The 16,406-nt window shown below is 45.9% G+C and overlaps 1 protein-coding gene across 2 annotated transcripts in view; it reads right to left on the bottom strand.

Annotated features, from left to right (window-relative positions):
- Nucleotides 1-16,406, bottom strand: part of LOC126199264 (myrosinase 1-like) — a 152,431-nt gene that overhangs the window by 105,699 nt on the left and 30,326 nt on the right. Inside the window, exons 2-3 of one of the 2 annotated variants that reach the window (XM_049936067.1) lie at nt 6,938-7,071; nt 344-478 (exon numbers count right to left, since the gene is read on the bottom strand). In XM_049936067.1, coding sequence (XP_049792024.1) covers nt 344-478; nt 6,938-7,071 — 269 coding nt within the window. The remainder of the gene's footprint in view (nt 1-343; nt 479-6,937; nt 7,072-16,406) is intronic. The other variant, XM_049936068.1, reaches the window with a different exon arrangement.

Consider the following 16,406-nt stretch of genomic DNA (forward strand, 5'->3'; position numbering starts at 1 on the left):
GCATCTACATCATGACTGGGGGTCAAACAGTTTTCTACAGCAAATATTTTCCTTTTAAGTCAAGGGTTGTGCCAGAAAATGTACCTTAAGACGCCCAAAAAAGTTTCAATAGTTTCCTCATACAATGAATCATTTACATGTGTTACATTAATATTGCTTGTTGTATTTGCTGTAGATATCTGAAAACACATCGGGATTTTTTTTCAAAACTTACGGGAGCGTACATTCGCTGAGGATGACTTTATAATTACTTGAAAAACAATTGACAATTATTCTGATGCGTCTATTCAGTCACATGGAACAATTGTGAGTAAAGTTTGCTACAAGAAACTTTATTTCTTACCATAGGCTGGATTCCGTTCGCGAGCAGCTCGTTGATGAGGTTGTTGTAGTAGTCGATGCCCGGCTGGTTGATGATGTCGAGGTCCCCGGTGGGCAGGATGCGCGCCCACGAGATGGAGAACCGGTACACGTCCACCTATCGCGGGTAGGTTCAGGTACTCAGTACCCACGCACACGTATCGAAAGTACCTTATGGTACCGTAAATGCTGAGGAAGTTTGGAAAATTTTGTTCGTAGACCGATAAATAACTGTGGAACAGTACCTGAAAATTAATATGCAGGGAAACTGGCATAGGTCGCGAATTATTTGCTTTATTTGACTAGTTTCGATGATCAGGTGCGAGATAAAAATGTCACATCCAACTCAGACCATTTTGTTTCAATGATGGCTCCTAACGGAGTTTTAAATCGTGGTGTCATTAGGATAATGAACATCTAACGATAGTGTCTGACGAGAGAAAATACTTAAATAAACAAGAAGAAACCTGTGGAGTTTATCTGTGCATTAGTTACATTTGCCGCTGTGTCCCCTCCATGAGACGCCAGCGTTTGCCTAGAACTGGAAAATTGTCAACATGGGTGTATTGTTTCTTGAAATAAAGAGGGCATCACAGCGTTAAAATACACTCCCTGAAAAAAACAGAATGAAGCACGCAGAAGGGGATGAACGAATGAAACGAAACCTCTTGGGTTGAGAGGGTACGTGACGTTATTAAAGCGATTAAAAACTCGCGTCAAATTCACAAAGAACATAGTAGTGTGATCATGACATAGGTATGCCTCTGGCACGGATAAATGCACTGATTCACTTGGTAAGGGTGTCATGAGTACGAAGGAATTACGAAATATGCTTGAAGTTCTCTTAGGCTATACATGCAGCTACAATGAATAGCACAGTAGGCAGTACAGTTAAAGAGGAATGGACATCTGTAAGAAGGGCAGTCACCGAAGTCGAGAAGAAAAACATAGGCACAAAGAAGGTAACTGCAAAGAAACAATAGGTAACAGGAGAAATACTTCAGTAGATCGATGGAAGAAGAAAGTACAAAAAGTTCAGAGAAATTCAGGAATACAGAAATGCAAGTTGCTGAGGAATGAAATAAATAAGAAGCGCAGGGAATCTAAGCCGAAATGGCTGCATGAAAAATGTGAAGAAATCGAAAAAGATATGATTGTTGCAAGGACTGGCTCAGCAAATAGGAAAGTCAAAAGAACCTTCGGTGGAATGAAAAGCAAGGTTGGTAACATTAAAAATGAAACGGGAATTTCACTGTTAAATGCAGAGGAGAAAGCAGACAGATGAAAAGATTACATTGAAGCCCTCTATGAGGGGGAAGATTTTGTCTGATCTGATAGAAGATAAAACAGGAGTCGATTTAGAAGAGTTAGGGGATCCAGTATTAGAATCAGAATTTAGAAGAACCTTCGAAGAATTAAAATCATATAAGGGAGAAGAGATAGAAATATTTCATCAGAATTTATAAAATCACTGGGGGAAGTGGCAACAAAACGACTATTCAAGGTCGTGTGTACAACGTATGAGCTTGGCGACATACCATCTGACCTTCGGAAAAATATCACCCACACAATTCCGAAGACTGCAAGAGCTGACAAGTGTGAGGATTATCGCACAGTCAGATTAACAGCTCATGCATCCAAGTTGCTGACAAGAATAACATACAGACGAATGAAAAAGAAAGTTTGAGGATGTGTTAGATGACGATCAGTTTGGGTTTAGGACAGGTAAAGGCACATGCGAGAAATCAAAACACATTCATAGGATTTGTCGCCCCCGAAAAGGCGTTCGACAAAGTAAAATGGTTCAAGGTGTTCGAAATTCCGAGAAAAATAGGGATAAGCTATAGAGAGAGTCGGGTAATATACAATATGTACATGAGCCAAGAGGGAATAATAAAGAGTAGACGACCAAGAACGAAGTGCTCGGATTAAAAAGTGTTTAAGACAGGGATGTAGTCTTTCGCCCCTAATGTTGAATCTGTACATCGAAGAAGCAATGCTGGAAATAAAAGAAAGGTTCGGGAGTAGAAATAAAGTTGAAGGTTAAAGGATATCAATAATACGATTCGCTGATAACATTGCTAACCTAAGTGAAAGCGAAGAAGAATTACATAATCTGCTGGATGGAACGAACAGTCTAATGAGTACAGAATCCGGATTGAGAGTAAATCGGAGGAAGGTGAAAATTATGAAAAGTAGCAGAAATGGAAACAGTGAGAAACTTAACATCAGGACTGATGGTCACGAAGTAGATGAAGTTAAGAATTCTACTACCTACGACGGACGGAGGACGTCAAAAGCAGACTATCAATGGTAAAAAGGGCATTCCTGGTCAAGAGAAGTCAACTAGTATCAACCACAGGCCTTAATTTCAGGAAGAAAGTTCTGGGAATGTACGTTTCGAGCACATCAGCGTGTGGATGTGAAACATGGACTGTAGGAAAACCGGAACAGAAGGGAATAGAAGCATTTGGGATGTTGTGCTACAGACGAATGTTAAAATTAAGTGAACTGATAAGATGTGGAATGAGGAGGTTCTGCGCAGAATCGGAGAGAAAAAGGAATATGTGGAGTACACTAACAAGGAGAAGGGACAGGGTGATAGGGCATCTGTTCAGACATCAGGGAATGACTTCCGTGATACTAGAGGGAGCTGTAGAGGGCAAAAACTTTAGAGGAATAATATCTGAGGACGTACGTTACAAGTGCTACTCCGAGACGAAAAGGTTGGCACAAGAGAGGGATTATCAGCGGGCCGCATCAAATCAGTCATAAGACTGATAACTCAAAAAAATAAAAAAAATAAAAAGTTGTATCCTCTTCTGAGGAAAGCTGGCCCACATATTTTGTAACTGGTCCTCGAAATCGCTGATACTGAATCGTGACAAGAGTTACCATTCGAGCTGGTCCATAAATGTTCCAGCGGCAACTGATCTGGGGATATTGCTCACTACGTGTCTACCTTAACATCACGCAGATAGTTCATAGAATACGTGCCACGTGTAGACGAGGTTTGGCCTGTTGTAAAACGGCACCACGATACTGTCGCATGAGAGACAAACACGAGGACGAAGGACGTCTTTGACGTACCACTGTGCGATCAGAGTTGCCGCTGTCAGTACCAGCTGTGTCGTGAAGTCGTACCTCACAGTTCCCCACAGTATGACGTACCGCTGCGCCTCTGTAAAACAGTGGAAGAGCGGGACCACTCCCCAGGTCGCCGCTATACTTGCCGACGATGGTCATCTGTGGCAGTACAGGACCACGCCACAGTGCCATGTCTCTCATCGTGTCACTCCAAATGCAGCCATTTCAGTGGTTAATGGCAGCCTACACATGGGACGATTATTTGCTAGTTCGGCTGCTGCTAGCCAGGATGACGATATTACATTGAGCAAAATATTTGCTGTCGGATGGCAGATGGATATATGAGAGGCTTTACAAAGTGTTCGAGGTAGAATACAGCGGTCCATCCTTGCTGTCATCGGATGTGGTACGACAGAAACTTCACAACGAGTACTGTCCAACATCGGACCACTGTCACATCAGAATGGCCCACAAATTGATATTGCAGGGTTCGACGAGCTTGACAGCATCGATACCCTCTATAAAGCCCCATTGAAAGTGGCACGAGGTGACACGCTATTTTACAGGAGTAAGAGACAGCTGTGCTCTTCGTCCGCAGCTCGTGGTCTAGTGGCTAGCGTTGCTACCTCTTGATTAAGCTTGTCCCGGGTTCGATTCCCGGCCGGGTTGGGGATTTTCTCTGCCCAGGGACTGGGTGTTTGTGTTACCTCCATCATTTCATCATCCTCGTCATCATTCATGACAGTGGCTAGATTGGACTGTGAAAAATTGGACTATGAAAAAACCTCGAACTTTGTACGGGCGCTGATGACAACATGTACGAGGGTGAGTCAAATGAAAACCTTAAATTTGTAATAACAAATCGAAATTTAGTGCCGTTATCCTGTAAGTTGGTGAGCGTGCTACAGACAGCGTGCAAAATGGCCTGTAGGTGGCAGCATAGTGCAGATGCACACATACGGTCGCAGTATCAGTATAAAAATGTCCACCTCACTTGCGACTTGCACCAGGGAAGAACAGTGTTCTGTTATTCAGTTTTTGCGTAGTGAACGTGTGAAGCCTATTGAAATTCATCGACGAATGAAGGTGATGCATGTTTGTCACAGCAGCAAGTCTATGAATGGAACAGGAAGTTCGCAAATGGTGTGACGTCAGTGGAAGGTGCTCCTCGTCCAGGTCAGGCACAACGAGTTGTGGCTCCACAGAACATTGCAGCAGTTGAAGCCATAGGCCTACTGAAGGAAAGCCGCAGAGTGACACTGAATGACACTGCAGCATGTTTACAGATTAGTCATGGGTCGGCACACCACATTGTGCGTGATGAGCTCCAGTTTCACAAAGTGTCTGCAAGATGGGTGCCATGGCAGCTGACTCCTGAAATGAGAGAATGACGTGTTGATGCTTGTGAAGAACTTCTTCGGGGCTTTGAACGACAAGGTGATGGCTTCCTTGCAAGAATCGTTACTGGGGACGAAACCTGGGTCACTTCCACCAACCGGAAACGAAGAGAGCGAGCAAGGAATGGCGCCATTCCTCATCACCAAAACCAAAGAAGTTTCGAACAGAACCATCAGCAGGAAAGGTTATGCAGACTCTCTTTTGGGACGAAAAAGGCGTCATTTTGGAGCATTACATGCCTAGAGGGACCACTGTTACCAGTGCATCATATACAGATTTCCTAAAAAATCATCGGCGGCCTGCAATCAAATCAAAGCGACGTGGATTGCTGTCAGCAGGTGTCCTTTAGCAACATGACAATGCAAGAACCCACACTTCCCGTACAATAGTTACAACAATTACAGACCTGCATTTTTTGTGTCTTCCTCATACATCATACTCACCAAACCTTGCCCCAAGTGATTTCCATATGTTGAGACCACTCAAAGTCGCAATGTGAGGAAAGAAGTTCCGTTTTGATGAAGACGTACGCCACGCGGTGCATGAGCGGTTGCACGGACTACCAAAAGAATCTTTTTCTACAGGAATTTATGCACTTTGGAAGCGCTGGAGGACTTGAGCGTGGGGGAGATTATGTAGAAAAGTGATACAGCTTTGTACCACTCCTGCACAATAAATAATATTTAAAAAACTATTTAAGGTTTTCATGTGACTCACCCTCGTATGTATCATTTTTCCTGGCTGTAAAACTTATTCCTAAATAACTGTGCTACATACAGCTATGCGATTTGTGTGAAATGGTAATTTAACGTATAAAGTTTTTTTGGATGCACTTCCACATGTCTTTCCATTGTTTGTCTTTTGTAAATGGTAGCTTACCTCATGAACTCCCTTTGGGTACACTTCTAGATATGCTCTGGCCGCATCTGCTCTCTCTCTCTCTCTCTTCCGTCTCTCCTGTCGCAGAGGCGTAATTTAGAAGTTCCGGTAACCACAATGGCATCAATGCAGCAGATAGCACAATGTGTTTTCACGTTTCAGAAAACATGGTCACTTCAGCGACAGTTCCGAAGTGCGTATGCTCGAGATCTCCCAGATGTTAAGAGCATCGACGGTTTGTATGAAAAGTTTAAAGCGACTGGCAATGTGGTGACGAGGTGAGTGTCGACGCTGCTGATAACCGCGCCTACAGCGTTTTAAAACACTCCACGGAAATCGACGCGTCGTATAATCTGAGAAACAGGCATACCTCAGAGCACTGTGGTGCAGGTTTTACCCAAATGGCTACATTTCCACTCATACAAAGTGCAACTCCTTCGAGCTTAGATGCTAGGCTCACATGTGCAGCATTTTCTAGGAACATGCTGGTTAAGAATCAATGAAGATAATGATTATCTTAAGTTTGTTTTTCCGATGAAAAGGCTTTCCACATCCCTGGGAATGTAAGAAAGCACAATGTCCAGATATGTATGGTGTAGAACCTGCATCTCATATTATGTTACAACAGATAAGGGACAGGCCGAAGTGAATGAGCTGAGTGGCTTAATGCACAACAAAATTATTGAACCGCTCTTTTTCATTTAGCACAGCGTTACGGCAACAGTTCAACTGAACATGTCGCACTTTCACTTTGCGCTCAGTTACAGAACTTTCAACAGAGGGTAGTTTTTCAAAATGATCATGCACAGCTTGCCTGGCGGTTAGATGTTAACCAGTTCTTGGATAGAATCTTTCCGGACAGAAGGATCTGTAGAGACAGTCTAGCATCGTGGCCACCAGTTCACCAGACATAACCTCTCTTGACTCTTTTTGTCGGCTACGTTACGATAAAGTGTTCAGTTCACCAGTACCTGGTGTGGAAACTCTTACGCCAAGAATACGAGATGCTGTAGAGGCAAAGACGTGGAGAGAAAGTGAATATTGTCTAGACGTTCTACTGGCAACAAACGGTGCACATGAGGAAGTGCATCCATAAAAACCTTTATGAGTTAAGCTACCATTTGCAACGAACGGCATAGCTGTACCTAGCAGAAATAAACTTTTGTAATCAAGAAAACACTTTACGCTCACCCGAGCGGAGAAGAGGACTCACCCCGAGCGCCTTCAGCATCTGCACGTCCTCCTGGTACTTGTGGTACGAATCGCAAGCCACGTCCCCATTGTCGCCGTTGGAGCTGTACTCTGGATGTTCGTGCAGCATCCGATCCCAGATGTTCTCGCCCTTACCTAGAAGGCACCGCAGCATTAATCCTAATGGTTGATTCCACATCAGTACTAGCTTCTTTTTGTGGTACTGTAATTACCTCTTCTATAAATAGAAGACGCAACAGTCAGTGTTGTAAAGATTTACTGGAGGAAGAAGATATGGACTGATATTTGTAACCAGACTGCTTCACCAGGAATACTGTCGTGCTATATTTTGTTTATTTATTTAACCTGGCAAGATTAGGGCTAACAGGCCCTCTCTAACATCTTACCAGGCGTTCTACTTATTTTGCTTTCACATGTTTTTGTAGGCATGTTAAACTGCATCTAGTAAAAAAAGTGAAATACACATTTACAAAGATAGACTTAACTTCTGAGGTCATCAATCCCCTAGAACATAGAACTAATTAAACCTGACTAACCTAAGGACAGCACACTTATCCATGACCGAGGCAGGATTCGAACCTGCGACCGTAGCGGTCGCGCGGTTCCAGACTGTAGCGCCTAGAACCGCTCGGCCACCCCGGCCGGCTGTACTCTGTGCCAATTACATACTTGTGGTGTCAGCTAACGGATAACTTGCAGAAAAGCAGCAGTTTGTCCACTTGAGGTAATAATAATATTTGGAAATAGCCTTAAAATGTCTTGAGACTCAAGACTGAGGGATGTTTTTTAGCTACGTTCTATCTGCATTCAGTTTTAGTTATCTACATGGAAATTCTTAACACGGACTCCAACAAAGAAGACGTAAGTATTGCTCCAAAGTACTATAGTAAAGCATGAGAAACGTACTTCTGTCAATCCAAGACATTATCCTCCGCAATACCGTCAGGTAACGAAATCACTGGACTGAGACTGATAACCAAAAACAATACTGACAACGGCAGATATGCGTGGTAGGCCACCGCTGCTGCCGTAACTGAATCATCTGGGTCGCCGTGGTCCAATCCTCGTAAGTAAATTAGTATGCTGTAGAAACATACTCTATGCGATCAAAAGTATCCGGACACCTGGCTGAAAATGACTTACAAGTTCGTGGCGGCCTCCATCGATAACGCTGGAATTCAGCATGGTGTTGGCCCACCCTTAGCCTTGATGACAGACTCCACTCTCGCAGTAATACGTTCAATCAGGTGCTGAAGGTTTCTTGGGGGATGGCAGCCCATTCTTCACGGAGTGCTACACTGAGGAGATGCACGAAGTCGGCGTTCCTAATCATCCCAAAGGTGTTCTACATGATTCAGGTCAGGACTCTGTGCAGGCCAGTCCATTACAGGGATGTTGTTGTGTAACCACTCCGCCACAAGCCGTGCGCTATGAGCAGCTGCTCGATCGTTTTGAAAGATGCAAACGCCATCCCCGAAATGCTCTTCAACTGTGGGAACCAAGAAGGTGCTTAAAACATCAATGAAGGCCTGTGCTGTGATAGTGCCACGCAAAACAACAAGGGCTGCAAGCCCCCTCCATGAAAATCACGACCACAGCATAACATCACCGCCTCCGAATTTTACTGTTGGCACTACACACGCTGGCAGATGACGTCCACCGGGCATTTGCCATATCCACACCCTGCCATCGGATCGCCACATTATTTATCGTGATTTGTCACTCCGCACAACGTTGTTCGACTATTCAGTCGTCCAATGTTTACGCTCCTTACACCAAGCGAGGCGTCGTTTGGCATTTACCGGCGTGATGTGTGGTTTATGAACAGCCGCTCCACCATGAAATCCAAGTATTCTCACCTCCCGGCTAACTACACTCCTGGAAATTGAAATAAGAACACCGTGAATTCATTGTCCCAGGAAGGGGAAACTTTATTGACACATTCCTGGGGTCAGATACATCACATGATCACACTGACAGAACCACAGGCACATAGACACAGGCAACAGAGCATGCACAATTTCGGCACTAGTACAGTGTATATCCACCTTTCGCAGCAATGCAGGCTGCTATTCTCCCATGGAGACGATCGTAGAGATGCTGGATGTAGTCCTGTGGAACGGCTTGCCATGCCATTTCCACCGGGCGCCTCAGTTGGACCAGCGTTCGTGCCGGAAGTGCAGACCGCGTGAGACGACGCTTCATCCAGTCCCAAACATGCTCAATGGGGGACAGATCCGGAGATCTTGCTGGCCAGGGTAGTTGACTTACACCTTCTAGAGCACGTTGGTTGGAACGGGATACATGCGGACGTGCATTGTCCTGTTGGAACAGCAAGTTCCCTTGCCGGTCTAGGAATGGTAGAACGATGGGTTCGATGACGGTTTGGATGTACCGTGCACTATTCAGTGTCCCCTCGACGATCACCAGTGGTGTACGGCCAGTGTAGGAGATCGCTCCCCACACCATGATGCCGGGTGTTGGCCCTGTGTGCCTCGGTCGTATGCAGTCCTGATTGTGGCGCTCACCTGCACGGCGCCAAACACGCATACGACCATCATTGGCACCAAGGCAGAAGCGACTCTCATCGCTGAAGACGACACGTCTCCATTCGTCCCTCCATTCACGCCTGTCGCGACACCACTGGAGGCGGGCTGCACGATGTTGGGGCGTGAGCGGAAGACGGCCTAACGGTGTGCGGGACCGTAGCCCAGCTTCATGGAGACGGTTGCGAATGGTCCTCGCCGATACCCCAGGAGCAACAGTGTCCCTAATTTGCTGGGAAGTGGCGGTGCGGTCCCCTACGGCACTGCGTAGGATCCTACGGTCTTGGCGTGCATCCGTGCGACGCGGCGGTCCGGTCCCAGGTCGACGGGCACGTGCACCTTCCGCCGACCACTGGCGACAACATCGATGTACTGTGGATACCTCACGCCCCACGTGTTGAGCAATTCGGCGGTACGTCCACCCGGCCTCCCGCACGCCCACTATACGCCCTCGCTCAAAGTCCGTCAACTGCACATACGGTTCACGTCCACGCTGTCGCGGCATGCTACCAGTGTTAAAGACTGCGACGGAGCTCCGTATGCCACGGCAAACTGGCTGACACTGACGGCGGCGGTGCACAAATGCTGCGCAGCTAGCGCCATTCGACGGCCAACACCGCGGTTCCTGGTGTGTCCGCTGTGCCGTGCGTGTGATCATTGCTTGTACAGCCCTCTCGCAGTGTCCGGAGCAAGTATGGTGGGTCTGACACAGCGGTGTCAATGTGTTCTTTTTTCCATTTCCAGGAGTGTATCATAGTATTTGTAGTGGATTCTGATTCAGTTTGGAATTCCTTTGTGATGGTTTCGATAGATGTCTGCCTATTACACATTACGACCCTCTTCAACTGTCGTCGGTCTCTGCCAGTAAACATACGAGGTCGGCCTGTACGCTTATGTGTGGTACGTATCTCTTCACGTTCCCACTTCACTATCACATCAGAAACAGTGGACCTGGGGATGTTTAGGAGTGTGAAAATCTCGCTTACAGACGTATCCTGATACTTTTGATCACGAAGTGTGTTTCTTCCCCCCTCTCAATGCGGAAGAGATGGGATGAACGTCTGTTTGTCAGACTTGTTACAGCTAAGGGTCTGGTATACGCTACTGAATCAAGAATGGAAGACATGGTTATTATTTATGGTTTCTAAATCCGCCAAAAGCGTCAAGTTCTACAGAGGGTTTACTAGTGTATTAAAAACATTGAGGGGTGAGGGGAACTGGTCAGAGTGATTCTCGTAATGGAAAGATAGTGCGTAACAGGTGGTTGTATAGATGTCTGAAGAACGTATCGAGCAGGTGTATGTTAGGTTGTTGGTAGCGTAGCGACACTATGTGATCGAAGGTGCTTCCACTTTTACTCAGATTTTGTTTTCTGTCGTTGGTACGAATGATCGTCATCCTGTGTTTACCATACACACATAAAAGATGACAGATGGAAGAGAGAGGTGGCAAGTAGTAATGCAGGTTGAGATGAGATCTAAAACACAAGATTCCAGCGAGTTCAAACAGATATGACGCGCAAAGAGGCACACGTATTACTCACAATCAGCTCGAATAATTGGTTACAGAACTGTCACCCTATATTCTTAATTACTGAACGTGGTAACGTGCATTCCAGAGGTTGACCTACTTGTTAACAGCGAAGTTGTAGGTATACAAAATTACTAAGATAGACTGACATGGGATCAGCTTACCGCCATTTATAGTATTAATGTAGATTTGACTGGGTGGAAGCACGTCCATCCCCACTAAACTGGACCGATAAAGGGTCAACGAGGTACGGACAATAGCATCATGGTCTACAGCTTGCCGGCCGATGGTGGCCGAGCGGTTCTAGGCGCTTCAGTCTGGAACCGCGCGACCGCTACGGTCGCAGGTTCGAATGCTGCCTTGGGCATGGATGTGTGTGATGTCCTTAGGTTAGTTAGGTTTAAGTAGTTCTAAGTTCTAGGGGACTGATGACCTGAGATGTTATGTCCCATAGTGCTCAGAGCCATTTGAACCATTTTTTTTTGTCTACAGCTTGTTGTTATTCTATGTTGCACATCCAGCCGACTGCCGATTCGTCATAGACAAATCAGTATGGAACATTCTAGTGAGAATGCACATGACATGTAAGCTTCTGCTCTATAGGGTCTGGCTGGTTGCGATATAGGATAGAATTTACCTTCCCGGTACGTATAGGAGACGTTGTTTGTGGAGCTGATGTATTAAAGTTGCCGAGATCTGTTCGAAATTCGTTTTCTGTAGGGGACTAATACTAGCTCAGATGGAACTGGGCGTCACATCTTTTCTGATTATGACTCCTAAAATTCGAATACATCTTCTATTTTAGCTAGGTATGTAAGTGCTGTGAATTATCCGGCAATGGTAGGACGCAATAACTTGATACTCCACTTTAAGAAAAAGAGAATCGCGGCCTATAATGGTTTATAAAAAATACGTTAGAGCGACGAGACAATAACTGTTACGAAGTTGGTAAGCAAAATTACAAAGCACATTGGTTGATCATTGCTCTTTTTTCTTCTTCGTAGGAAACAGCGTATGGATCTGTCTTGTAATGCACTGATCGTAATGTAACACTACATACGTTATCAAAATGTTTTTCTTAATGAGTTCCATCACGACGGCAGACATGACCCAAGTTACTGCCTATTTGTCTCAAGACGTTTCCCTCCCCGTACCATCGACTTCATAAAGTTTCGCTGTGCATATAGACTCTGCTACCTGACCTGCCGGAAGTATTAGCCTTCTGATTTTTGATTTGTCATCAACAACATTTTGTTATTGTAGCTCTAACGATATGTGGGAGGCGGATTCGTGGTCGTACATCTACTGATACTATCATTATAACGAGTACAAGTACTTTTCGTGTTAATAAGTCTGTAGGCAGCAGCTCACGGGCGCGTAATGTGAATTAATTTTAGCACGTTTCTATTGGCCTGGCTGTTACGGGTCTTCACCAGGCGGCGCGCTCTGCCGTCACTGTGAATCGCCGTCGGCGACCCAGGCGGTGCCGCGTAAGCGACGAAAGCCGTTGAAAAACAGGTCTGGACCGCTACTCCTCGGAGACTGCCCTCAACTCTCAGTTTGCATACGATTTTTCCCGTGGATGCTTGGAGCCAATGAAATGACTCTTTCTTTGAGTCGTGCAAGAGATTTGTTGCACAACTCAAGACGAATCAGTATTCTCAGGGCGGTGTGCAGGCTCACATGCTGATGCCTGCTCTCATACTTCCTAGATATGTAGCGCTCGCAGATACGAGTAGCGTCTCCTCATATATATGCTGCTGGCTACACTATGATCAGGTATGTGCAATTCGCTTTTCCAGTTACATTGTACATGTATTTTTCACATTTTGGATTGGTCTTCGGAAGATTTGCTTATTGCTATGCGGTGCTTGAAGTCTAAGGTCAGTTCTTATTGTGTGGTGACAAGTTTTTTTTTCTTTCTTTCTTCACTGTGACCATTTCTCAATCCAGTTTGCATGTGGCAATGACCTGCATGATTCTCTGCACGTCTATTTGCCAGTTTTATAGTAACCTAATGCTATGAGAGTTACATGTGTTGGAAAGCTATCCCACCGTCGACGTGGTCCTAGAATTGTATTTTTGTTGCCTCTTTTTTTCCCGGTATACCCGATTTGCTTCACATGTAGAGCAGGAGGGGAGGGGGCAGAGGTACGTCTGCTGCATCAGTTCTGCTCACGTTCGATAGATACTCATTAATTCGTAGCAAATACAGCAGTATGTTAGCTATCCAGCGCGTGTCTTTGGAATTCTATGGATCAGTCGAAATTACGTACTACACGAGGTTCATAGTACTGTTGCTTATACTTGTCGGCTTTATTTGTTGCGAGCCTTCATTCCAAATGGCAGGCTACATCACTGAAAAAGGGAGTGATCCACGCTGATCCACTGGCGGCTGCTTCCTATGACGAGGATATTGGAAAGTTGATACAACACTACGACAAAACTCGAAGCTGGAGCGGCGACTATGTAAAGAAGTAGGTGGAAGGTGTACCTAACTATCGCAAATAAAATTTTTCTTGTTTTCACTGTGGTTTCCATTTCGGGATCGATCGGAACTTACTTTCTGGACAAGCCTCGTATTGTACGCAATCACGATTTCGGCTTTATAGCCATTCTCATGCGAATGTTCGACTGAAAATTAATAAAGCATACATATCATTTATTTGCGCGCGTAGGAACAAGAAGTTATTACCTATTTTGAAGCATTACTTACATGGTAAAATATATCAGACCTATCAATGACATGTCATCGTAATAAAAAATTGTCTTACATAGCAATTGTCATATTACACGGCATGAGTACATATCGAAGATAGATAACATAGCAGACACTGTGTACAGTGAAAACCATTAGGACACAGTATGGCGTATTTAACAGCCATTATATTCCCCCGACCTGCATTCGTCGCTTCTGTTCGTCAAGTGGCGTTAACGTATGTCGCAACTGTGGGCTCCTGCCCACTCGTCTCTTACAGGGTGCCTAAAGGATGCTGCCTTCTCGGATAGCTATACAACAATTCAAGCAAAATACATTAATGGTTTTTATTACAATAAAGTAGACTGACAATACTTAACTTTGGTTATGTCGTGTCGCAAGCTATTGGCAACGTGCAAATAATCAATTTCTTTCGCTATACAGAATGTTCATTCAAGTAATGGATATGGATGACAAGTAACAGCTCCTCTAGTGCTCACTTCGAGTCTACCAGTGTCCGTCTTTACTGTCCGGCCGAGGCTGGCAGGAGCGGTGCTTATACTGTCTTCGGATAGTTTTACCCATTATACAGCACATTCTGCGAGCAGACTGGACCGGTTTTATGTCTCTGCTCACCTCGGCAATGAAGTCGCCCAAGCGGAACGATGGCCCCTTGCATTTTCGGACCATTGCGCCGTCATTTGCTCCCTGGCTCTGCCACCTCAGTCAGTGTGGCGCAGCAGAGGTTACTGGAAGCTTAATACCTCCCTCCTTAATGATCCACACTGCCGACAATGTATTGCCACTACATGGGCGTCTTGCGAAAGACGCCTTCCGCAGTACACGTCCACGTTCCATTGGTGGCTCAAATGTGCCAAACCTGCGATCAGAAAGGCCTTCATACAATGTGGCAAGGAAGCAGCAGCATGGCGTCGAGACACCACAAATTTTCACTACGCCGTCCTCCGTGAGCTCGATGCGCTCCCTCCATCACCAGACACCCATAGGGAACGACAGCGTACTAAAGCTCGTCTCCTCTCTCTTCAACGTGCACGACTGCATGGTGTCGTGGTGCGTTCCCGACGACAAGACCTCCTCCACGACGAAACCCCATCCACAATCCATGCCGCATCCGACCATAATCGTCGACGTCGACTTTTTGTCCCCAATATCACGACCTCCGATGGTGTTCACCACACAACACAGGCGGCAGTGGTGTCTGCCTTTGCTGAACATTATCGCCAATTTTATGATGATGAACCGATGGCGACGCCCATTCCTGATGATCTCCGTCCTTCCCCTGATCGGACCCTCACCGTAGCGGAGTCAACGTCCATGATGTCTGCAATCACCGCAGAAGAGGTGGTACATGCGATCAACAAACGGGCCAAGAACAAATCACCCGGACCAGATGGTCTCCCAGTGGAGTTTTACCGGGCGTTCACCACGTTAATGCTTCCTCGCTGGACGGAAATGATTCAGGAACTCTTTACTCCGTCCTTCCCAATTCCACCTGAATTCGTCACTGGCATTCTTCTACCTGTGCCTAAACCGAAGGAAGGATCTCATGTCTCTGCATATCGTCCCCTTACACTACTGAATGCAGACTATAAAATCTATGCACGCCTCTTAGCAGCGCGCATACGCACCGTCTTACCTACGGTCCTTTCACCTGAGCAGACTGCACGTGGTTGTGGGGCCACCTTACAAACAGCCCTAGGAGAATGCCGTGACCTCATTGCACTGGCGTCGGTTTGTCGCCTTCGTGCAGCACTGGTATCCGTCGATTTCACGAGTGCCTTTGATCGCGTTCGACACCCATTCCTCCTCATGGTGGCGACACGTATGGGGTTCCCATTGCTCTTTGTCGATGCCATTCGCCGGTTACTACTTCCCGCGGTCTCGATGGTACAAGTCAATGGGAGGCTTGTAGGACCGATTCCTATACGCCGCTCTGTGCGTCAAGGATGCCCTATGTCTACTTTATTATATGCCGTGGCGCGGTCCTGATCAGCGGGCTGTTGGCTGACGTCGTCTCACAGCCCCTCTGCTCTTGCGTTCTTCATATTCGTACTGGCGTTTGTCGTTACGCCGGAACAGAAACAGTGGTAGAGATCGTAACCAAGAGGCACTACTATGTGAGCCGTATGATCTTTGTGTTACCAGAGATGTTACCAAGAAACGGTAGATAGATATTTATTTAGCTACATGCTTAACATGTCCTTACGACACATGTTGGTAACTCTTACACGATTACATTGTAATACTCCATGTCCAGTGTGGTGTCACCGCCAGACACCACACTTGCTAGGTGGTAGCCTTTAAATCGGCCGCGGTCCGGTAGTATACGTCGGACCCGCGTGTCGCCACTGTCAGTGATAGCAGACCGAGCGCCACCACACGGCAGGTCTAGAGAGACGTCCTGGCACTCGCCCCAGTTGTACAGCCGACTTTGCCAGAGATGGATTACTGACAATTACGCTCTCATTTGCCGAGACGATAGTTAGCATAGCCTTCAGCTACATTGGCTACGACCTAGCAAGGCGCCATTACCAGTATATAAAAATGGAGATTATATCTGTACACGAGCGATGTACACCGATTATGGATTAAAGTTAAGTATTACAAGATTTTCGTACTTCATTGCAATTCTACAGACATTGTCCTGTTCCAGACCTCACGCCAATCTGCGTGAG

This window comes from Schistocerca nitens, chromosome 8 (genome assembly GCF_023898315.1).
Source record: "Schistocerca nitens isolate TAMUIC-IGC-003100 chromosome 8, iqSchNite1.1, whole genome shotgun sequence".
NCBI classification, from domain to species: domain Eukaryota; kingdom Metazoa; phylum Arthropoda; class Insecta; order Orthoptera; family Acrididae; genus Schistocerca; species Schistocerca nitens.